This window comes from Electrona antarctica (genome assembly GCF_951216825.1).
Source record: "Electrona antarctica genome assembly, chromosome: 10".
Lineage (NCBI taxonomy): Eukaryota > Metazoa > Chordata > Actinopteri > Myctophiformes > Myctophidae > Electrona > Electrona antarctica.
Genome location: NC_136791.1, coordinates 48,379,756 through 48,404,287, shown reverse-complemented (window position 1 = coordinate 48,404,287; position 24,532 = coordinate 48,379,756). Strand labels below are relative to the sequence as shown.

Here is a 24,532-nt window from a genome sequence, read left to right as displayed (position 1 = left end):
ATTTTATGAGTGGTTTGGGGGTGTGGGTGTTGTGCGCTCGTGGGCATGCGAATATCTGTGTGTGTATGTGAGAGTGTGTGTGTGTGTGTGTGTGTGTGTGTGTGTGTGTGTGTGTGTGTACTGCATTTGCTTGTGTGTTTTCCACACAAAATGTATTTATACTTGCATGTGTACGTTACGTTTGTATATGTGCATCTGTGTGCAATTCATGTCTGACTGCTTCCTCACAACGAGTGTAACCAGCAGGAATGGATTGGTTTGTGGCACACCACAGCCCCCGCCCCCCCCCCCCCCCCCCACCCACCCAATCCACCTACTCGCTAACCACAAGCCGGCGGTGATGGTGAGAACATGATAGGGCTCATGGAGATCAAGGGAGCCTTGTATGGTCTTTTGGGATACATGCGATACCATTTCAGGCCTCGTGCTGGAGACCACTACTGTATCTCATCCTCGCACCAGACATGATTGCATCATGCGGTCGTGTTTCATTTGATTTTACAACTTAGGGCTAGGCAGCCCCACACATATTATCTGGATTAGCAAAAAAAACTCAAGTTTATGTGCCAGCATTTTAACCCATTTGAACCTGGTGCCCTGATATTCGGCGTGTCATTATAGTCAACCACTTAAAAATATATATATATATTTTAATTGTTAAATTTGCCAATCTACAAATGCACAACCCTGTCGCACTGCGATGCCTATATCTATCTACAAGTTCACAATGCGTCGCACCACGATGCGTTGTGAGCTTGTAGATCGGCTTTTGAATATTTGTTTGAATATTATGCTGCACTGTCTGTATGGAAGCCAAACAAAAATAAGTTTTACTCTTATGTTACCTGTACACAAGATGTAACAATAAAGTCCAAACTTGAACTTTGGATTCTCACTATTCGTCAAAAGATCTTAAGTGGTTAAATGTGTTAGTGCTGTGCAAATTGCGTAGTTACACATGGACCCAATATAAAAGTCTTACGGTTGATAATAACATGGTGGTGTACGGTTCATATGATCTGGCGGCTCTCTATAACTCGATATGTGGCCCTTTAATCTAGCTCCAAGCCAGCTGCAATCTGTAAGTAATGGGGAAGACAAACATCTGTGAATACCGTGCTGGAGCCATGGCCAGAGGACAAATCTATTAATGGGTAAATACATGTTTTGGCTGAGCCTTTACTGTATTGGGCTGATAAGCCCCTGGTGATTTGGCACGGGTTGTCAAGAGACACCGTGTGCAATGAAACCCACCACGCATTTAACCCATTAGAACCGGGAAAAGCGTCCCTGTCATTTTAGATTTTTGCATTGGCTATTCAAAAATAGCAGATCTAAGAGCTAACAGGGCGTCGCTGTGAGCTTGTACATCTGCTATTTTTGAACATCCATCCATCCATCCATCCATCCATCTTCAACCACTTATCCGTAGCCGGGTCGCGGGGGCAACAGCTCCACCAGAGTGCTCAAGACTCACAGACAGTGAGTCAATGTGTTTCCTCCAACTGCACTTGGTCTGCCCCGGGGTCTCCTCCCAGTGGGACGTGCATGTTTTTAAAAATCTTGAAAGTGTGAGAAGTGGCCTGGGCCGTGGCTCAGCGGTCCAGGCACCTTGACTGGTAATTCAGTCTGGCAGTGTGCCGCGGGTTCGACTCCCGATCCCGACGGCCTTTACTGCATGTCTTCCCCCCCCCCATCTCTCTCCCCATTTCCTGTCAGCCTACTGTCTGTCCCTCCATAAAAAATATAAAATAAAGGCGAAAGCCACAAAAAAAAAAAAAACATTAAAAAAAAAGTGTGAGAACTACCGATTTAGAAGTAATTTTGTTGAATCAGCCTCAGGTCTAAATCGATGGTTAAGGGTTAATCTTGCGTAAACAATATATTTTGATTTTAATGCACGCTATATAGGACTTGACATAAGCAATATTTATTGCATCCCATAAAAATGTAAATATGGAATTGTTTAAACTCTGTGCCCTGTGATGATTTAGCTCCGTACACAGCCTTTCCCAACTGTCAGGAGGAGAGAGGGTGAACTGGCTCACTACGAACCTTCAAACGACCTTAAACATGGTGTGTGTGTGTGTGTGTGTGTGTGTGTGTGTGTGTGTGTGTGTGTGTGTGTGTGTGTGTGTGTGTGTGTGTGTGCGTGCGTGCGTGTCTGTGGGTATTGCAGATATTCTAACAATAATATGTCACTATGCGGTGTGTGGGATTTCTCCGTTAAAAAGGTGAGAGCATAAGGGTTCCTGGGAGTGGCGGCCATGGGAAGTCCTCGTGTTTACAGTCCTCGCGTCCCCAAGGCCACTTCATAAACGCCCTCACACCCGACATTGAACACCTTCCCTTGGCGTTAAAACATGTCTGGACTGTGTTAGCAGCACACGGCGGGCCCCTGAACAATGTCTGTGCTGATACACTCATACTGTGTAAACTAGAGGAAGAGTGGGCGGGGCTGAACCGGGTGGACGTGCGCTAGTGCGCTACTTAACTTATCAGTGGTGGGACAAAGAACTGAAGCCCAGTGCTCGAGTCAAACTGGGGTGGATTGGCCAAATGGCCACAGGACGTACCAGGTAGGGCATTAAGCAACTAGTCGACTAGTTTACAATCCACTAGTCGACCTTGTTGGTACTAGTTGACTAGTTGATTTATTTTTGATTTATTTATTTTTGATTTTGTAGGCCTCAAGATCAGGTAGATTATAGTTATAGTCACCAGTGTACACAGTTTTTAAATGTACAAATATTTATTTCCCAATTATGTTTTACATAATAGGTAGTTAAACAACTTTGGAGTTTGACTAGTCGACTAGTAAACTAGGCAACTAGTCAACTAGTAAAAATGACTAGAAGTGAATGCCCTAGTACCAGGCATATGCCCGGTGGGCCGACCCTCTGGTGGGCCGGTCTGGGCCAAATTCCGCGAAAATGTCCGGGCCGGATTTTTTGTCTCAGTCCAGCCCTGAGTCAAAGTAGAGATACTCATTGGACAAATACAGTATAAGTACTGTAGTACTCAACTACAAGTGAAAGTTGTTGCTTGATCAAACTGGTACTTGAGTTACAGTACTGGAGTACTACTTGCTTTTAAAAAATACTGTAGTATTCAAAAGTACAAATTACAATGCAGTACATTTTCTTTTTAATGCCAATGCTGAATTTAAATGTAGACATTTTCCAAAGAAATTCAAAGATTTTCCAGAAAAAAACAACAGTGGAAAAATGGCACTTTACTTGAAATAGGGCTAAAGTGTCATAATGAATGTACATTTTCCCTTCCTATAGAAATATAGTGGAGTCAAAAGTTCAATATTCGTCTTTGAAATGTAGTGTGGAGTGAAAGTCACAAATATCAAAAAATACAAATACTAAAGTAAGTACAGTACTCAAATAAATACTTCGGTACTTCATTACTGTCCACGACACTGGCCGTGCGCTATACTCACCATGACAATGCCCCCGGACTGCTCCACTGTGCACATGCTCATGATGGGCGCCATGCCAATGGTGGTGCCCTGGAAGTAAACTCCACTGAGGAAATGACAGAGGACACAGAGTCAGGGCGAGGAGAACAGGGCAAGGTGAAAAGAGTCAGGGCGAGGAGAACAGGGCAAGGTGAAAAGAGTCAGGGCGAGGAGAACAGGGCAAGGTGAAAAGAGTCAGGGCGAGGAGAACAGGGCAAGGTGAAAAGAGTCAGGGCGAGGAGAACAGGGCAAGGTGAAAAGAGTCAGGGCGAGGGGAACAGGGCAAGGTGAAAAGAGTCAGGGCGAGGAGAACAGGGCAAGGTGAAAAGAGTCAGGGCGAGGAGAACAGGGCAAGGTGAAAAGAGTCAGGGCGAGGAGAACAGGGCAAGGTGAAAAGAGTCAGGGCGAGGGGAACAGGGCAAGGTGAAAAGAGTCAGGGCGAGGAGAACAGGGCAAGGTGAAAAGAGTCAGGGCGAGGAGAACAGGGCAAGGTGAAAAGAGTCAGGGCGAGGGGAACAGGGCAAGGTGAAAAGAGTCAGGGCGAGGAGAACAGGGCAAGGTGAAAAGAGTCAGGGCGAGGGGAACAGGGCAAGGTGAAAAGAGTCAGGGCGAGGAGAACAGGGCAAGGTGAAAAGAGTCAGGGCGAGGGGAACAGGGCAAGGTGAAAAGCAGTGGGGATGTACAGTTGGGTGCCACCGATATTGTCCCTTATCATTTGACCCATTTAGGCCTGACCTCAAAATTTAAAAAAAAATCCTTCTAAATCCTCCAGTTTACTGAAATAAATATTTTCACGATTTTTCAAAAATAGCAGACCTACAAGCTCGTAGCGCGCCACTCGGTGGCGCGCTATGAGCTTGTAGATCTGCTATTTTTCAATAGCTAAATTATAACATAATGTTTAAAACACCAAAAGGGGTTCCCGCCCCAAAATGGGTTTTAACTGTCCTTTTGCGCAGATCACGCAAACCTCAGCAAAAAGAAAAGGACAATATCGATGGCCTCCAACTGTATGTGTCTGCAACATGCCCATTATGTTTCCTTGCTGGCAATGTGTTGATTCTTTTCTCTCTCCACCTGATCAGCTGAGCGTTGTCGTGAGGTTTGTGGGGCAGAAGTTTGACTTTCCTCCAGTCCAGGAACTCGTGCAGGGTGGTGAAGGGGTCCTGGGTGACGGGGCACTTGTCAACGTCGCTCCACACCTCCAGGCCGACCAGGGCCACGCGGATGTTGAGGGACCTGTAGAACTGCAGTAAACGTTGGAGTGGAAACAGAAGGTAAATGGTAAATGGTGCATTTATAATAAGCCAGACTCAAATCACACTGTCGTGTGGTATTTGAGTCTGGAGATGCTGTATGGATCTTGTTTCCCGGGGGGGCGGGTTCAAACATTTTCTCTTTGACGCAATTGGTCAGAGCTACTGTCAGTCAAAGGTCTCAAGCATTGAACGTCACTGTACCAAAGCCCGCCCATATTGCATACAGTGTCCCGATTGGCCACACCAGTTCTCTGGTGTAGGAAATGGGCGTACAATTGAGCCTCTCCAGACCGTAATCCGCCGGCAGGCAATTTTTTTTTTGCCAACGGCTGATTCGGTCTGGCTTATTAGCCAGGCTACATTTATATAGCGCCTTAACCCATTTTGGACTGAGGTCGATAAAAAAAAAGGCTTCTAAATCTTAAAAAAAATCTGAAAAACCCATGTTTCTATGTCAGTGGTGCTCAACCTTTTTCATGTCAAGGACCCCCAGAATTATCTCTATTGGGCCACGGACCCCCATTTCAAAATATGTAGTTCCAGGGACGCCCCAGAAGCCAATATTTTAGTTAAAAATGTTCGCTCTGAAATATATATTCAAAGATGTGCGCCAAATTTTCACGACTTTTCAAAAATAGCAGACCTACAAGCTCGTAGCGCGCCACTCGGTGGCGCGCTATGAGCTTGTAGATCTGCTATTTTTCAATAGCTAAAGTATAACATTACACTTAAAACACCAAAAGGGGTTCCCGCCCAAAATGGGTTAATCCAAGGCGCTTTACAATGACTGTACAATGCATTGAATTCACCCATTTACGTGCACACATTCATACACCGATGGCGGTGGAAACCATGCAAGGCACCGACCTGCTCATCGGGAGCAATTTAGGGGTTCAGAGTCTTGCTCAAGGACACTTCGACACCAACTCTGGGGGAGCCCGGGATCGAACCTTCCATTTCCCAAGTGGCCGCTCTACCCCTGAGCCACTGCCACCGAATTAGTCCTCAGTGTTAATCTATCCATTTGTAACTCAGAGTGTACAGCACACTAGGGTTTAATATTTTCCCGGATTTGGCTCATTTTAATTCCCGGGAATTTGCGGACCTTTTCCCGGGCTCCCGCGGGAATTCCCGTCAGAAAAAAAAGAAAAAAAGTGCCCACCAAAATGCATTTATATGTATAGATACTTCATATGTTCAATAGAATAGTGATATTTTTTGGTTTAAAATGTTTTATTTGAACGAAATATGAACATATAGCCTACAATAAAAGTGTTAAATTAAAATATTAATAACGTTATAGGCCTACTACGCTATTCAGAAAAAGGGACACAGGCGTTTGCACTAATGTGACTAAGCACGGGGGAAAAAATAAACGACCTCACGTCTTTCACATAGATACCTTAGCTATGGTCTTTCACCCTTTGAGCATGCAGTGGGTCCCCTTCTCCGCTGCAGAGAATGTGATCATCCCGCTTTGTACTTTATGAAAAGTCCGATTGGGTGTTAAATTAGCCAGCACGTCCAGTGCACAGCACACTGATTATTAGAGAGAGAGAGAGAGAGCGAGAGCGAGAGAGAGAGAGAGAGAGAGAGAGAGAGAGAGAGAGATGGAGAAAGAGAGAGAGAGAGAGAGAGAGAGAGAGACGCTGCGTGCTGGTGGTTATTATAAAACAAATTGTAGCCTACTCATCTTTGTTTGTGTTCCGTTTCACGTTATTGCTGCACACATGCAGGCAAAAGCAAAAGGGGGTTTAGAAGTGACAATGTCCATCACAGAGAAAGGAAACTCCTCGCTCCGTCCGTAAAACACACAATTCTCACAGAGTGACTGATTAGGCTAATGATTGACAGGTGCAGCAGCTTTGGGAGCGTGCATGCCTGAAGATGTCTGTCAGACATTCATATTTTGCTAAAGTGTATATAAACTCTGTAGGCCCTATCTGATTAATTGCGGGAGGATGCAGGATTCGCGGGGTCCCACTGATTTCATCTTGACCGGCCGTGCCTGCCCGGCCGCAGGTAGGCTATTTAAATACCGCCCGCGCCGCCAACATTTACGTTGGATCCCGCTGGCTCCAGTTCCCATTGCAGCCCTCGAGTGTAATCCATAATTCCATATAAATATCATCAAACATGTTTCAAAATGATGGGAGGGTTCAGATTGGACATTTGATCACTCATAGATAAGGGGAAAGAACGCGCACTGTCTGGGGCCGGTTCTAGGGGGGGGGGCAGGGGTGGGCATAGCCCACCCAAACGTGCGTCCTGCCCACCAAATGTGGGTTTGACACCCCACCCGCGCCGGCGGAGTCGCCCCCCTTACAATTCTGTCTGCCCACCTGAGTGGGGCTGGCTAAATACGGCCCTTTAAACCCCTTTAGTGTAATTTCCCTACAAGAAAAAAAAAACTCCGGGACGACGGGTCCCGAAGAAATTTCCGGGCGGGAAATTGCGTGCCCTATGCCCGGGAGAACCGAAATCCCGGGATCCCGGCATTAAACCCTACAGCACACTGCTACTTTGAGCCATCAATGTTCATATGGAACTCTCAGACCTTGCTGTTGGTTTTTCAGCTCACTGACTAACCTCACTTTTTTTTGTCCTTCCAGAATGCCTTTTCAATAGTTGCGAACGCAGTGAGCACTAACTATGAGACCTTGTCTGTCTGTGTGTGTGTCTGTCTGTGTGTGTGTGTCACACTGTAACACCACCTGCCCGCCACCAGAGGGCAGAGCTGTATCACACACAAAACACACACACACACACACACACACACACACACACACACACACACACAAAACTTAACTTAAAAAAAACTTAACTTAAAAAAAAACTTTAAAAAAAAACGTACAAAAAAAAGTAAAAAAAAAACTTAACTTAAACAATAAATCTTAAAAAAACAAAATATAAAGTAATTTATTCTAATTGTTATTGCAATTTACGAGCTGCGTTCGCTTCCCGCGTTCGCGCATCTTACTTGTAGTAAGTAGAACAAGCAGTTACTTGACAATGAATCAAGTTAAATTACTGTGAATAAGATGGATTCTACACAAAGACCCCTTTAAGTATGTTCACAAGGGGAGTGCATGAGTCTGTCATGTCTACAGAACACCCACGCTCGCTGATAATTGGTCTTCTGACTGTACATTGCCTGTATATTAATGTCCCACCAAGTTGGACATTAACCCATTCTGGGCGGGAACGGTGTTTTAACTAAGCGTTATGTTATACTTTAGCTATTGAAAAATAGCAGATCTACAAGCTCGTAGCGCGCCACTCGGTGGCGCGCTACGAGCTTGTAGGTCTGCTATTTTTGAAAAATCGTGAAAATGTGGGGCAAATCCTGACAGAAAACTGTCAGGATTTAGAAGACATTTTATAAATTTCGACGTCAGGCCTAAATGGGTTAATACATCACACGGCCGTCTCATTAATCTCTGCTGTCGGCATGATTTCTATTTTAAAAATGTGATTTATCCCTCCTGTGCAAAAGGGAAGAGGGGGATTTTTTACCTTGTCGACGTAATTGGCTATCTCTGCCAGTCTCTGTTTCACCCTCTCCACGTCCTTCCCCTGCTTCTGGAACTGAACAACAACACACAACACTATAAGGTCAGCTATGGTAGAAAAGACACAGCTATACACAGTGATAGACCTCAGAGGACCCCAGAATCACTACTGATTTTCATTCACCCCACCCACTGTGCACATTTTAGCCAATCGATGCAGGGGTTCTGGTGCTGCCCTCTACAACAGTTCCAGGTTGGAGGAACAAGCACGCTGTTCAGTCCCTTGTGGACAGGGTAAAAGTTAGTGTTGTACGATGGCTGGAGATGTCAGTCACTAATGAGTGATTGGTTATTAACCACTTAACCCATTTTGACCTGAGATCAGATTCTAAAAGTGTCTGTTTGAAAATGACAGTTTTCTGAAAAAGCTATGTTTCTATGTCAGTCATTCTTCGATTTTTCAAAAATAGCAGACCTACAAGCTCGTAGCGCGCCACTCGGTTGCGCGCTATGAGCTTGTAGATCTGCTATTTTTCAATAGCTAAAGCATAACATAATGCTAACACCAAAAGGGGTTCCCGCCTCAAAATGGGTTAAACCCTATACTGTCTACAATGTTAACTGGGGTCCCCCCAGGTGTCTTTACTTGGTACCCTCCTTTTCCCCCCTGTACGGGAAATCTCTTAGTTGATCTACAAGCTCACATTTTTGTTAATTGATCAGCTATTTTTGCCCAAAGAATTAAAATTAAAATAGGCCAAAGGAAGCAATTGAATAAGATAAGTAGTAACAAATTGGCCATTCAGTCCAAGTATCACTAAAAAAACAGATTAACAGTCAATTGCTAGAGACCAAAAATCCCAAATTATAACTGCCAAAAAAAAGGCCACCAAGGAAAAGCACGCCTCGGACATTATCAAAATTAAGCCTTCTGCTTTGTGTCAGGCAGGCTGACAAGCTGCGACCATCTGGAGCTATAGGGAGTTCTCCTTGTGCGAGGGAAACGACTGGCAGGCCGGGCCACAGGGTAGTGGGATTATTGGCAGACATGACATGCCTGCTGAAGCATCCAAATCCAAGGTGAGACAGACCCCTTCATTTCCATCCCACTGTGTTCCCACCTGTGCTGCTGCATGGAGGCCTAGCCCGTTTTGGGCGGGAACCCCTTTTGGTGTTAGCATTATGCTATGCTTTAGCTATTGAAAAATAGCAGATCTACAAGCTCATAGCGCGCCACCGAGTGGCGCGCTACGAGCTTGTAGGTCTGCTATTTTTGAAAAACTGAAGAACGACATAAGAAACATAGCTTTTTCAGAAAACTGTCAGGATGTAGAAGACATTTTTTAGAATCTGATCTCAGGTCAAAATGGGCTAGAGAACTACAGTTTCCACACCAAGTCAGCCACACCAGCGGTCCGCCTTTTTCTTAGATCTTCTTTTTATTTAATTCCCCCCCCCCCCCCCCCCCCCCCCCTCACGCATTTCCTTCTTCTTCTCCCAGCCTGCGGGGTCATTGCCATCGGCATCGGAGGGCAGTCAGGCGGAAATCCCCCAGAATGAGCCTCTGCATCTCTGCTTACAGGAGACGTCGTCTTCTTGCATCCACATGGCTTTTCCTGTTTCCCGTCGGTTCCACTGGGGAATCATTCAGCACTTCCTGTCAAAAAGTGTGTGTGTGTGTGTGTGTGTGTGGGGGGGGGGGGGTACCGTTTCCACCAGACCACACTCCTCGTTGCATACTGACCTAATTCTGCAGCCCCCGGGGGGGGGGGACCTGCTTTTACTGTTATTACAGCTCAACCCTGTTATGTATTTATTTATTTATTTATTTTCGCCTCTTCCGCGACAGCTAGTGTTATTTTTGGCGGCACATTTTGATTTTTAGTTTTAGTCATTAGTCTCTTCAATAGTTTTTATCAATTAGTTTCGGTCACATTTTAGTCACCTGGAATGTTTTAGTGTTAGTCTAGTTTTAGTCGACTAAATATTTTAGTCTACAGTTAATTTAGTCAACTAAAATTTATTTGGGTGGGCCTTGATGCCGTCGTAATGACTGTTTTTACACTTTGTGTTGTGAGCTTACAGAGGATTTGTAGCTATTGAGCTAACAGAGGATTTGTGGATGGGTAACGACGAGGCACAGCCTATACCTCTCTGTTGTCCGCGACAATGATCAGCTCGACGTACTTGGTCGTCTTCTGAGCGTGCCTCTTGTGCTGTGAGTTAAACAGAGGACAGAGGGGAAAAGAGAAGTAGGTGTAGAGATAAGCAAGGTATAGGAAACGTGAAAATGATGGCTCAGGGTCCGATTCATACTCCTATTTTAGAGACGAATAAAAGTCGGTTCGGCTCTTTAGAGCCTACAATGTGACGTCATTTGAGGTTCGGGCCAGGGGGGCGGGGTACCGTCCTAAAGTCGGCTCTTCGGTGCTACTGAAATCATTTCGGCACTACAGCGGTAAAATAGGAGTATGAATCGGCCCTTAAGGTTTACACAACTGAACAAGAAATTAACTTCCTTCGAGCTGTTCCTTTAAACAACACAGTTCCATATGTGATTTATTACTAGCTTTCTGTGAGTATAGTAAACCTCATGATAAAAACCAAGCAACTAGAACAGACGAATCACTAAGTGGAAGCAGCTGGTACAGCACGACCTGCAATTTCATCATCATTTTGTGGCACACAGCACAGATAAGGGTAGTAAGGCATTAAATACAGTAAAATCAACAAACATTTTGTTGAAGAATTTTTTTTTCATGCTGGGGTCCTGTCCACCAATGACAGAAGTATTGCTTTAAAATCTTCTAATGTCGAGACACATCTTGTGAGCACATTCCCCTTTCCCCTCCCAAACTTTTAAATGGTGTACACTACACGCCATCCCCATAGTACCTCTCTCCTCTACGCATTCTAATATAATATTGTGATAGAAATAATCCTATCCTCGCTGTGTTTAATTTCCCCTGGCCAAAGGGAGAACATGGCTTTGGGAGGCTATAAGGACAGATGGACCCATCCCTCCACCCTGTGAAGTGGAAAACATGGGCCAAATAAAACTGGGCTCAGAACCCAGATTAAAACAGTGTCAAACTCAAGGCCAGACCTTCAGGCCATTCTCTGATATGGACTCAAATATATGCCCATTTATTTTGGTCCCACTGACCTTGTAGAAATCCCCAGGTTTGACACCTGCATGTATAACACCAAACAACGAAACCCCACACAAACCCATCATGTTTTATGGTAGTAATACTGCTCAGAACTGTATTTCACGTTTTCACATTAAACGCTTAAGAGGAACATGCTGATCTCACCCTGGTGCTGAAGGACTGGAAGGGGCTTCGGATGTGGTTGTCGGGTCTGACGGAGGACATGTTGAAACCGTGGCCACAGGTCCCGGGGGTCAGATTGAGTTGCTCCCCCCGGTAGATGAGATGGGTTCCGTCATCAGAGCCCGACACAGGCTCCAGGATGAACGTCTTGTTTTCGAGCGCGATGAAACCCCTGTTGAGATAAAACGACACAAAAATGCTTGAAAGTGTAACCAATCTCGTGATACACTGGGTTCTGAAGACGTTGCCATAACTGTAATTGAGAATTAGATTGGACACGACCCCTGAATATGGAATAACCCATTTTGGGCGGGAACCCCTTTTGGTGTTTTAAACAACATGTTATAATTTAGCTATTGAAAAATAGCAGATCTACAAGCTCATAGCGCGCCACCGAGTGGCGCGCTATGAACTTGTAGGTCTGCTATTTTTGAAAAATCGTTAAAATGTGCCTCAAATCTTTCAGAAAATTGTCATGATTTAGAAAACCTTTTTTTTTTAAATTTCGACGTCAGGCCTGAATGGAATAAGCGAAGACTGACAGACATTTTCTCCTCCTCTGAGACGACTCACTAACAGTGGCCTGTCCTCTGCTCCCGACAGAGTCACGGAGGCCAACTAAAACTAGGAAACAATTTGTCTTGGCACTGCAGCCAAGCCACACATCGGCTCCTCCAGCAGCTGTCGTTCTGAGGAGTTACACAGCTTGATGTGTAAAAATGAAAAAAGAAAAAACACGCACGCACGCACGCACACACACACGCACGCACGCACGCACGCACGCACGCACGCACGCACGCACGCACGCACGCGCGCACACACACTTTCACCTTCATAAATGGCTCAGTTATTACAGTAAAGCCACCCTGTCTGCATCGATTATTTACTTAACCCATTTAGGCCTGACGTCGAAATAAAAAAAACGTTCACTCTGAAAGAATATATACCTATTCAAAGATTTGTGCCGCATTTTTATGATTTTTCAAAAATAGCAGACCTACAAGTTCATAGCGCGCCACTCGGTGGCGCGCTATGAGCTTGTAGATCTGCTATTTTTCAATAGCTAAAGTATAACAGAATGCTTGGAACACCAAAAGGGGTTCCCGCCCCAAAATGGGTTAAACTCAGATTTTAATATACACACCTATAACAATACAAAAGAATCAATCACAAATTCATGACAACCTTAATGTTCCTTTCCATTAGCTTTTATTGCACCATTAAAAGGATGTCACGGGATACTGAACATTCTCTCGTTCCCATAATGCATCCACATTGTTGGGGTAATTAAGCAGCAGATGACCGTGCATCTACAAGCGTTTTTGTTAATGCCCAAAAACCCATTTAGTTTGCTAGCAGGTGGCCGTTAGTGGCAGTCTGTCAGACAGCGTACAGGTGCACCATTGTGAGAGAAGATGAGTGCAGATCATTAAGAATATGCACGTTTCTACATGACTGAAGAAAAAAGGGACAGAAGTAGCATGTGCTTAACACTATAGTCCGCTAGCATTTATTGAAAAATTAGGATCTAATTCACAGCATTTTTCCCAGTCGAGCTCTTATTTTGAAAAGCCACATTTCTAGACTACCGGAAGTAGTATTATCCTAGGAAGTTGAACAGGTCCCGTTCAACTGTTGTTTACAATATGGGTCTATGCCGGTGCACTGGAGAGCTCCACATCACCAGGTCTGGGCCATCAAATAAACGCTGTTTTGACCAAAAACGCTATCTGGGACAAGGAATAGGAGATACAGGCGATTGAAAGAAACGGATAGAATGGATTCTTATGGTGCCGATGATCTAAGATGGGCTCCGGAGTCTTGTGACAACAACAGCTAGCTACCAGATGCTAACGTAAGTAGCATTATGGCTCGATCAATCGAATGCACTATAAAAGCGCAATTGCCATTAATCAACGGCAATGGTGGTAAGCGTAGTATCAAAAAATAGGCTTCAATTGACCTACATCTACGGCAATGGAGCTGAAAGAATTAAATTCATATTTAGAAAATGTTTCAGATGTCAAACATTTCTGAGATGATGGAATGATGATGGATGATGATAGTCATGGAAGGGGAACCTTCTGAAAGCTTCATGGGCAAAGATAATCAACTTCAAAATAAAAAAAAAGGTCAAAATGACCTCTCAGTCATGCTAGTGTTAACGTACAGAAGAGGAGGGGTGACCTGGCCGGTTCAGTTACTGTAGTTTACATCGTGCCCCAATTGAGATAATTACTTTGTGGCCACTATAGACATGTTAGGGTCACTCGATCAGGACCTTGTGGCGATGTCACGTCAGGATGTTGTGGATACTTCATATATATTAGCCACAGAAAATAATCGGCAGTAAATGGCTAAAAATTCATTTATAAAATATATCACCGAATAGTGTATGCAATTAGTGCATTCAAAAGAGCTGAATAAATGTTTTATGGACCCATAATAGTGATTATTATTTAAGTTATGTTTTGCCATAACCATTTATTTTGCCATAAATCAGGTAGCTTTAAGGTACGGCCATGACAGCAATGGTATGATTATAATATTAATCATATTCGGATATTCGGTATTCGGTTTTCGGCTAAGAATTTCCCTTTCGGTGCATCCCTAATATATATTGTGGCCCTGACATACAGTAGCCAACAGGTCACCTCTCCTCTTCCCATATAAACACGCTGGCATTGTTATTCTCTGCAATGGGGAGTCGGGACACCTTCAAAACAAAAGGCAGTCTACCAGGGAGCCTCAGCCTGATACAGCTGGTTCCGGTGCGTTACAGGAGCAGGGACAACAGTTGCAGAAAGGATAGACACTTGAGCAGCTCGGACAGTTAAAGCCTTTTATTCAGGTGCTAGTACAAGAAATGACTGAATGACACCTTCAACTTTTACCTGACTCGCGACAAGAGCCTTGAAGTGCAGTAGTACAGAGCTAAGGGGCTTGTTGGTATATGTGTCGCAAAAATAGCCGATCTACAAGCTTACAACACGTTGCACCATAAGCTTGTATGACGCCTATTTTCAGTATAACTCTAGCTTGAGTGTCATGCTGACTGACTTGTACAAATATCACGGGGGACAGCTGTGAGCAATTAAAAAAAATAGAATTAGAAAACCATTGTGTTTCTTACCGAAGGCCGGAACAGGCACTGAGGATGACATCGGATTCTGGACGTCCCTGCACTTCTCCGTGGTAATAGCAGTTATTCTACAACAAGTCAAATGTTCACATAAACAATATCATTATAGTCATACAATGTCAAACAATTGTAAGAAAATGGGCACTTTCTTTATGCAACACACTTAAAAGTAATTGAGGTGATAAGTCTCACGTTTCTTACCGCAGCAGTTCTAAAAACATGAACAAAATACCCTCAACTGCACTGACACTGCCTTAAGGTCATTTCATTCAGATTTGCTTTGTGGAACATGTTCCCCTGTCTGTTTTCCTCCATACAAACAGGGCTCTTTGAAATCAATATAACCTACACAGCTGGACAGTGACACAAATAGAAGGTGGCAGCAAAAAACAGTATGTTTTTTCCTTTGTTGTTCTGCTGGAGTGGCCACAAAAATGGCGATGCAAATGAGTCCACCTAAGCATGAAGAGAGGCCATTTAAGGTTATCGTCATCGAGATGGTGAGACTCATGCTGTCTTGTCTGAGCACCAGTAGGGGGGAGGAAGTGTCTGGTTTGGAGGCAAAACAGAAGTCCATTTACTGTCTAGCAGCACTCTTTCAAGTCTGCGCCACACCATCCAAAATCAACTGCCATTTGTCGCTCTGTTAGCTATTGCTCAGTTCTGGAAATGCCAAGTGTCAACACTGAACTGCCAGAGGAAATTCTTGTGGATGGCATTATTATTTCTTTCTTCCCCCATAATGCTACAAAAACAGAATGGTCACCCGAATGAGAAAAGCAATGCATCTGGGGAGAAAAGAAAATATACCGCTTTGGAATGGGCAGAGAGCTCAATGTGAACCATGAAAACAGAGCAGGCATAAAGAGTATATTTTGGGCAATTTGTTTCTATTACCACTAAAATGCATGACACATCATTGCGACAGAATATTTCGCATCCAACACTTTAACTCTTTCACCATTTTTTTTGTCAAGGTGTTGGCTTTGGCGTCCCTCTCACCCAGACTGACTTAACCCATTTTGGGCGGGAACCCCTTTTGGTGTTAGCATTATGTTATACTTTAGCTATTGAAAAATAGCAGATCTACAAGCTCATAGCGCGCCACCGAGTGGCGCACTACGAGCTTGTAGGTCTGCCATTTTTGAAAAATCAAAGAACGACTGACATAGAAACATAGCTTTTTCAGAAAGCTGTCAGGATGTAGAAGACATTTTTAGAATCTGATCTCAGGTCAAAATAAACCCTGATCTATGAAGCGGTGAACCATAGATTGGTTAATGCCGATAATAACGGTTTTGTTTGGCAACATCGACACATCGTATCACACTGTCTTAGGACAGCAGTCTCTATAATGAGAGCATATTCATGCATGTAGGGTTCGACTAACAAAGTCACCGGTCCATTTCGGAATGGGTATTCATGAACCGGTTGCATGAAACACCGGTTGCATGGACGAATTGTATGGGTCACAATTCGAGTAAAAACCCCATTTTATTTTCCTACATTAAAAAAAAAAATCATCCATTTCAAAACAAAAACAAATGTAAGAAATTCCATAAATAAAAAATTGAATATTTATGAAGTAGTGAAAATACACAATCTACAGTACAAGCTCATAATGTGGAACAAAGCAACACGTTGTGTGCTTAATTTGTAGATCTAGTTTCACTAGTTTGGGCCCCGGGCCAAACGTCTAATCTCTCTTTTGGGTCTCGACCTTGAAAAGTTTGGAAACCCCTGCTCTAATGTGAACAGGGGCAGTGTTTGACTGTTTTTCATGATGCTCCAAAAAGCTTCACAGAAAATTCACAGAATAATAATTTTGTTTTGTTGGGGAACACTTTTCCCCCCACAAAGTGGATATGGGAAATGACACAGCTTTATTGATGGTGTGGGACGAGCCACGGTTTGTATAAAGTATGTCTTTGGAAAGCGAGGTGTCGTGCTTGCACCGCCCCCACGTTTGAAATGAAAGGTAAGCAACAAAGGCAGTAGAGGACACTGTCAAAACTGTGGGAATGGAATTGTCAGTCAGTGCCAAATTACCAAGCATTTCACCCCCGCCGAGCTGTCAGGAGGCTGTCAAATGGGCCTTCCCACTGTTCAGTGATGCCCTGATTTACATTTCACTCAGATGCCAGAGGAGAAAAATACAGTTAACTGTGTTAACTGTTCAGAGGGGTTTATTTTTTTAAGTGGTGCAACCCACTTCATTAAGTGACTATGTGTGTGGGTGCCTGCCTGGCTGGCTGCCTGGGTATGAGCACGAAAACAGCATGGTTGTTTTTCACCACCTGTGCGCAACCTAACACACACACAAACACACACGCACATATTAACTGTATATATGGTGATTTCAGGTGTGCCAGTACAGTACAGTGACAGTACAGTACACGGTACAGTAGAGGGACCCCCTCACGGTAACTGTCATTTCTCAACCGTTTCGGACGCGGGGCGGCTCGCCGGAATCGGGCCGGCACCCTGGGTGTGTTCCTGTGGGTCTGGAACTGACGGTGTATGCATGGATGCCGTTGGCATGCCGTTGCTTGCTGTCCCATTGATCAGAGGTGCGTGTGTGCATGGATGCCGTTGGCATGCCGTTGCTTGCTGTCCCATTGATCAGAGGTGTGTGTGTGCATGGATGCCGTTGGCATGCCGTTGCTCGCTGTCCCATTGCCAGAGGAGGCAGACGAGTTTTCATGAGCTTTCAATCAGGTTTCGCCTGACAAAAAATGTATACAACCAATTTTATGTGCTACTGCCTCAAACACATCACTGCCTCCAGTGTACATTTCTGGAACACTGTGTTGTGAAAAGTCTGCCGGCTGCATAATGTTCCTTGCATCTCCCTTCAAATGAGAGCATCTACTGCTAGAATATTTACTAGACCCAGACTGGAGTATTGGGTCTACCCTACCCCATAACCCACATGTCCCATGTGTTGGCCTGCAGGTCAGGCAGGTTCAGGTAAGCAATACAAGAAAATATCACGGGTCCATGCAGGTAGGTCAACACCCACACCCACCCATCCCCCCACCCAGGCACACATCCACCCAGACACACATCCACCCAGACAGACAGACAGACAGACAGACAGACACACACAGAGACACTTCATTTTCTTTGTAGGTCAGATGGAAGAGGTATGGCGACATAGTCAGAGTAAAGAGTCAAGTTAAAAACAGGTGAGGTGACACTACAGTTGGATGCAAAGTGGCCAAAAAGTAAGGTACACAACAACTACATGTGTAGTTTATGGCTGCTCCAACAGTAGTGGCAAAATTCAACTTTGAATGTCAAATACATAAACATCTACGAGCGCCCGTCCGGATTTCGTTGCGCATTAAGTAGTGTAATTACGGTAAAGGCTGCTCAGCGGCCCCGCGATGGCTCAGACGAAGCAGTGAAAGGTCCTGAAAGATACATAACGTCAGTCTTACCCAATCTTTCTCTTGGCTGCGACCAGGGCACCCGTCTGTGGATGTGTCCATATACATACGCACCCCCTGCATGTCAGCTCAACCATAAATGTCACATGCACTCGACTGCTAACGTACCGTGAAGTTGTGAGCACCAGTGACTGCACTCCCATCCTCCAGGTAATGAGTCTCCGTGTAATGGCTTGAAAATAGGCCCCTAAAACAGAAGCAGAAAAAGACAGACACGTCAAAGACGAGGGTTGTTTTTTTCCCCCCAAACTTGTAAATACTTTGTATGAGGCTAGGGTGAGAAAAGCACAGGCCCATTTAGACTTCAGACTTGATGTATTTAGTATATTGTGCTGGGAATACACATTCTGAGGGTATGACAGACTTCAGATTTCATGGGAACACTTGCGTGCACTGTTGTACACGTACAATTCCTTGCGTGCGCGTGTGCATCCACGCACGTGCATTAATCGACTACAGGCCATGAGTAGATGATGGAAATAGTGTAGTAAGTCCCAAACCCAGGAACTTGTCAGTGGATCGATAGAAACTGTAGTGGCTCTGTCTGCTTTCAAACAAAACAGACAAAACTCACTGATGCACCCAGACTTGGGCTGTACGCAGGCAAGAAGAAACCATTGTCCACAAGTTGAATTATTTTTTGTTTGCATATTTACTTCGCCATTAAAGTGCATTACAGAACAAACAGCTTCTCTCTGTGGCATTCTCCTGGCTGGCCTGGTAAAAGCCGTATTTCCACCCAGGTGCATAACCATTCCCAATTACCCCAGCCTTGATATGCTCCCTCTGCTCTGTCAATTAGGCCTGGGGAGGCGTGCCCTTGGTGTCAATCAGCCAATAATTCAGTGAACGTATCAATTAAATTCAATATTCTAAATAATTATCTCAAAGCTGAATAGACTAAATAATAAACAGAAATCATAATAATTACATACAAAAAACAGTTAAATGGCTTCTACAGAAACATTTCTACAGCTGCTTAATCACACTGTCATCAAGAGGAACATCTGTGCGTGCGTGCGTGCGTGCGTGCGTGCGTGCGTGCGTGCGTGCGCGCGCATATGACACAAGTTGAGGTCAATGGACAACCTGAACCTTGTAAATGTAATGACATACAATGACCACACAATGATGCAAACGCTACATAAACTATCACATTTGCATACAAAAAACAATCAACAAGCCGCAAAAAAGTTACATTAGTTATATTATGATCGAGAAAAAAAAGACCATCTGCCTCTTTTACGATGTAAAAACATCATTAATTCAGAGGAGACACATCAACAGAGGGGATGGAGAAGGATTTGAAAAATGGAAGGCAAGCGTCCATGTCACAGCGGGGAGCATTCATATCCCACAGCGCACTGCCAACACCGCACAGCTTGCATGGACCAACATCCAAGATTAGAGGTGAGTAAATCCAATAGTACACACACTTCTTTCATTCTTCAGGATTGTTCAATAGTTGAGCCGGGCTCTTTTATGGCCATGTTTGATGTGTGTGCTTCGCCTATAGATTCATGGTAGTGCTGGGCAATATTTCAATATCATGATATGAAACTAGATATCGTCTCTTGGATATCGCAATATCGTCATATGGACATAACATTCACCGCTTGCAAATATCTCATTGCTCAAGCTCAAACAAAAAAGATTATGCGCGTCTCTCTCTCTCTCTTTCAGAATATAAATTAATTACGGCCTATATAGATATAAAATTCAAATCCATCAATGTCCACGCATTTTCATTACAAAATACCATTCAGGCCTGGGCCATGGCTCAGTGGTCCAGGCACCTTGGCTGGTAATCCAGTCTGGCAGTGTGCCGCAGGTTCGACTCCCGATCCCGACGGCCTTCACTGCATGTCATCCCCCCATCTCTCTCCCCATTTCCTGTCAGCCTACTGTCTGTCCCTCCATAAAATATATAAAATAAAGGCGAAAGCCACAAAAAAAAAACATAAAAAAATAAAAATAAAATACCAATACATTTTTCATTAAACACAAAAGAAAATTCTATTATCGTCCAAATATTTCGATCAAGAGAACTCCCTAGCTCGACTACATTTTATTTCATGAAATAACCATTATAGCCTTAATGTGCCTTATCATGCCGTTAGCAACCAATAAACCAAATCTGATAAGCTAAGCAGCCAGTAATCACTCCAAAGGCTTAGTAGCCTATGCCTCATTTAAAATGTGTGACACTGGGGACCTGCATCAGAGTGCGACATCTGGCTGAATGCATTTCCATACAGTTGGTCCATTAGGAGTTTGTCTTACTGGTGCTAGACTGCTGTAAGTGTTCCTTCCATAAACACTGAAATGTATAGAATGGATATTCTTAGAAAAATCTGTGCTTTCCTACATGTATGTATGAATAGACATGGAAGTCATCGATGCATGAGGGCCTCTGTGGTGTGTTTGACTGTTTGTTCAATCCAGAGTTGTGCAGAATGGTGCTGTATGTCATACTATTCCACTGTACCCGTCTGATAATTTAAATTGTAAAATCAGATTTTGTATTTTAATGTGTTATATTAAAATACATTGGGCAGTATTATGTGTGTCTTAAGTACCAGGTCTTATTACTTAACTTAAGACCTGGAGGCGTGGTCAATGCTGTTTGGCCACTCAGAATAGCCAAATGGCATTGATCACGCCTCCAGGTCTTAAGTTAAGTAATACGACCTGGTACTTAAGACACGCATAATACTGCCCAATTCTGACTAACCATTTAGTATATAAAGGTCTACATACAGTAAGACTAAATAGATTCATGTGAATATTCTTTGAGCATAAAATAATAATAAAAAAAACGTCTTATACAGTATACTGCTTACTTGTTGTTTTCACAATGGACCCTTTTCACAGCTATCATTTTGACGGGCAAATGCAGATAAAGGACAATAGACAACATTAATTGTCTCCACCAGGCCGAAGGCATGGGGAGAGAGTATGTTTTGCACTCCGTCCGTGTGTGTGTCCGTGTGTGTGTGTGTCCGTCTGTCCTTCCGTCCATCTGTTACCAGCTAATCTCCGGCACCGTTAACCCGGTCCATGCCAAACTTTGCACACACTGTTATAGCGCCACCATGAGGCAGCTTTTCACATGTTTTACCTAAAACTGCACCGATCTGCGTGAAACGTTGCATGCACACTCCCTAGAGGCCAAGGACAAACCTTTGACCTGCATTTTCCGCATGTGCCTTTTATAGCGCCACCAGGAGGCCGACTTTTGTAAAACACATTTTTGGATATTACTCCTCCAGATTCTGTCCAAAAATCTCACAAATCGTTACACAGTATCTCTATGGTCATGTGCGCAAGTCGGATCTGTCCGATATTTCATATTCCATCCTAATTGGCTATAATTGGCTTTCACAGTTTGCAAGATTGCCCCGTTTTGAACAAAAGCCTCAAATCATGAACGCAGCGTGCAATTTACGTGAAATCTTTCACACATTTTCTTACTAGGCTGAGGAATATATCCCACCCTTTTCACATTGGCCTGTTATAGTGCCACCAACAGGTTGATTTTTGCAAAACACATTTTTGGAGCAAAATGCCTCAAATCATCCAATTGCCATCAAAGGCGTATGAAGAAATGGCACCCTTTTCACATTAGCCTATTATAGCGCCACCAGGAGGCCACAACCTGACCTGCCTTGGTGGAGACCTGTGCCCCGAGGGGCACTTTTTCTAGTTGTGTGTGTTTCTGTGTGCCAGCATGGAGTTAACAGGAGAGGAGCTGTCCAGGCTGGCACACATTATAAATCCTACAAATGAAACACGTGTGCACAATTATTGTTGTTACCTTCAGCTGTGTTTACTGTTTTACCCATCAAAATGTCTGCTGTGTAAAATGCCTGCACTTCTACAGGTGCACCATTGAGAGTACGGTCGGCTACATCACTGCTGGTAGAGAAGACAAAAAACAGCATAGCACATCATCAGAACTGAGCTGCCTCTACACATAAAAGGCGCACGGTGAATTCCCAGAAGATCCTAACTCCCCCAACAGTGGACTGTTCACACTGCCGCCGTCAGCTGGCAAACAGTACGGCAGGCATCAGGACTCGATCCAAAAGGCTCATAGGACCCACTTTTTATGTGGTCTTTTGCATTTTGTATATTGTGTACAGTACATGTTTACAATAAATAAAAACGGCTAAATAAAGCTATATGAGGATCACAGTTACTGTAGCAGAAATGAACGAGATTCCATAAACATTCTGTATTGCCATTTCTGATTTTTACAGCCATTTTTCAGTAGTATGCTGTAGTATACTGTTCATTTTACTGCCACCACTGCAGCTGATGTGACTGTGCTATTTATGTACGTACAGTAGAAGCCTCACACAACGGCGTCAACTTCGGGAGTGCTTGAGGTCACAGGCACCCACTGACAAAATAAGCCAAAAAGCACCAGCTGACTGAAGGCTGAAGATCCCCTCCCCCTGGTCATTTTGTCACGTAGGCACACACCTTTACGGTGTTCACAGAACAGGTATTCAAATGCTAATACATTGGGTTTGTTCCAGTGAGCGCATGGTTCATTCACACTCCGTCTCCTGCAGCAACACAACACTAACGCAAGCACGGGAGCAGGCGCTAGTCCGAGATGCGGACGCATGTCGAACTAATGCTCCGTCGGATTAAAGTATGCCTCCCGGTCAGCGGAGAGGCTGCTGTCTGTGTACCGTCGGCCCGTCTGTAAAGAGCCATGAGCCGGGAGGGAGGGGAGGGGCAGCAACACCGCCGGCCGCCGGGTAATCTCCACACTGACTTGAGATTTGACAAACAGAGCCATCTCAGCCAAAATATCCCAAAACAATGTCCGGGGAACAGAACTGTTCCTTTTCCTCAGACTACTTTTACTTTAATTAAAAGGCAAGATGCAGGCTGTAATTGGGTCAAGGATCTTGCTTTGGTGAGCAATGGTGTACGAGATTGGTAATAAATTGGTCAAATCATGACATTGTTAGACCATCTGGGGGAAATAAATAAATAAATCTGCGTTGTCGTCGTCCCACCTAGTTAAAGGTAAAATCCACCCGCCGCTTATGGCTGAAACAATTTAATTCTGGGGGGCACCCACTGCCGTTATAGGAACCTTCCGCCACTGGCCTCACAGAAACACAGCATGCATAGTGTCAAGGTGATGTTTACGCGAACATTATATATTGGTTAATTGTGTTTACCCTGGCTATCTTTGGCCATCATTAAATCAATCAATCAATCAAAACTTTATTTGTATAGCACATTTCATACAGCAAGTGCAACCCAATGTGCTTCACAGATTACAAATATAAAAGACATTAAAGGAAATGGAAAAAGAAAACATTGGAAAACATTACAAATAAACATAAACAAGGATATGACCTAATTAAAAGCAATGCTAAAAAGGTATTTCTTTTAAAAATGTCTGTGGATTCAGAGAGCCGCAGGTTTAACAGCCAGGCTGTTCCACATTATAGGACCATAATAGCTAAAGGCTGCTTCTCCATGCCTTTTAGTTTTAGGTCTAGTCTTAGGAACCTCTAAAAGACCAGTTCTCGAGGATCTAAGAGCTCTTCCAGGCACATACCCAGGGAGCATTTCAGACAAATATGCAGGTGCATTTCCATGAATAGATTTAAAAACTAGCAGAAGGACCTTAAAATCAATTCTAGATTAAACAGGCAACCAGTGAAGTGATTTTAAAATGGGTGTGATGTGTGCTCTCCGTCTGGTCTTGGTCAGTACGCGTACAGCTGCATTCTGGACTAGTTGTAGCCGGGCAACTTATTTTTTGGGGACACCAGATGGGAGAGCATTGCAGTAATCTAGCCTGCTAGTGATAAATGCGTGCATTAGCCTTTCTGTATCAACCTGTGAGAGAAACCCACGGACTCTGACAATATTCCTCAGGTGATAAAAAGACACTTTGGTGATGTTACTGATATGGGCCTTGAAAGTCAAGTCAAGTATGACACCAAGGTTTTTTATCTGATCCTTGGTGTTTAATGACCATGATTTAAGTTTAGCAGATACTTGTTCCCTGTGGGGGTCATATCCCCAATAACTAGGATTTCAGTTTTGTCGTTATTTAACTGGAGAAAGTTTTCTGACATCCAGACATTAATATCCGAGATGCAGTTTGTTAGGGTGTCAATGGGGCTGAGGTCCTTGGCTTAAATGGCATTAGATGCAGCGGTTATAAGAATGAATGGTATCCATAGCATCCATGAAGTGTGGGTCATGACCGAAAGAATAAGGTCGCGAATACAAGCGGCCGAAATGAGTTTTCTTCGACGGGTGGCTGGCATCTCCCTTAGAGATAGGGTGAGAAGCTCAGTCACACGAGAGAGACTCGGAGTA

The 24,532-nt window shown here is 44.0% G+C and overlaps 1 protein-coding gene across 1 annotated transcript in view; it reads right to left on the bottom strand.

Annotated features, from left to right (window-relative positions):
• adam12b (ADAM metallopeptidase domain 12b) overlaps positions 1 to 24,532 on the bottom strand; it is a 163,472-nt gene that overhangs the window by 58,664 nt on the left and 80,276 nt on the right. The window contains exons 4-10 of the mRNA XM_079511702.1: positions 18,278 to 18,356; positions 14,709 to 14,785; positions 11,558 to 11,747; positions 10,391 to 10,456; positions 8,245 to 8,316; positions 4,547 to 4,716; positions 3,452 to 3,536 (exon numbers count right to left, since the gene is read on the bottom strand). Coding sequence (XP_079367828.1) covers positions 3,452 to 3,536; positions 4,547 to 4,716; positions 8,245 to 8,316; positions 10,391 to 10,456; positions 11,558 to 11,747; positions 14,709 to 14,785; positions 18,278 to 18,356 — 739 coding nt within the window. The remainder of the gene's footprint in view (positions 1 to 3,451; positions 3,537 to 4,546; positions 4,717 to 8,244; positions 8,317 to 10,390; positions 10,457 to 11,557; positions 11,748 to 14,708; positions 14,786 to 18,277; positions 18,357 to 24,532) is intronic.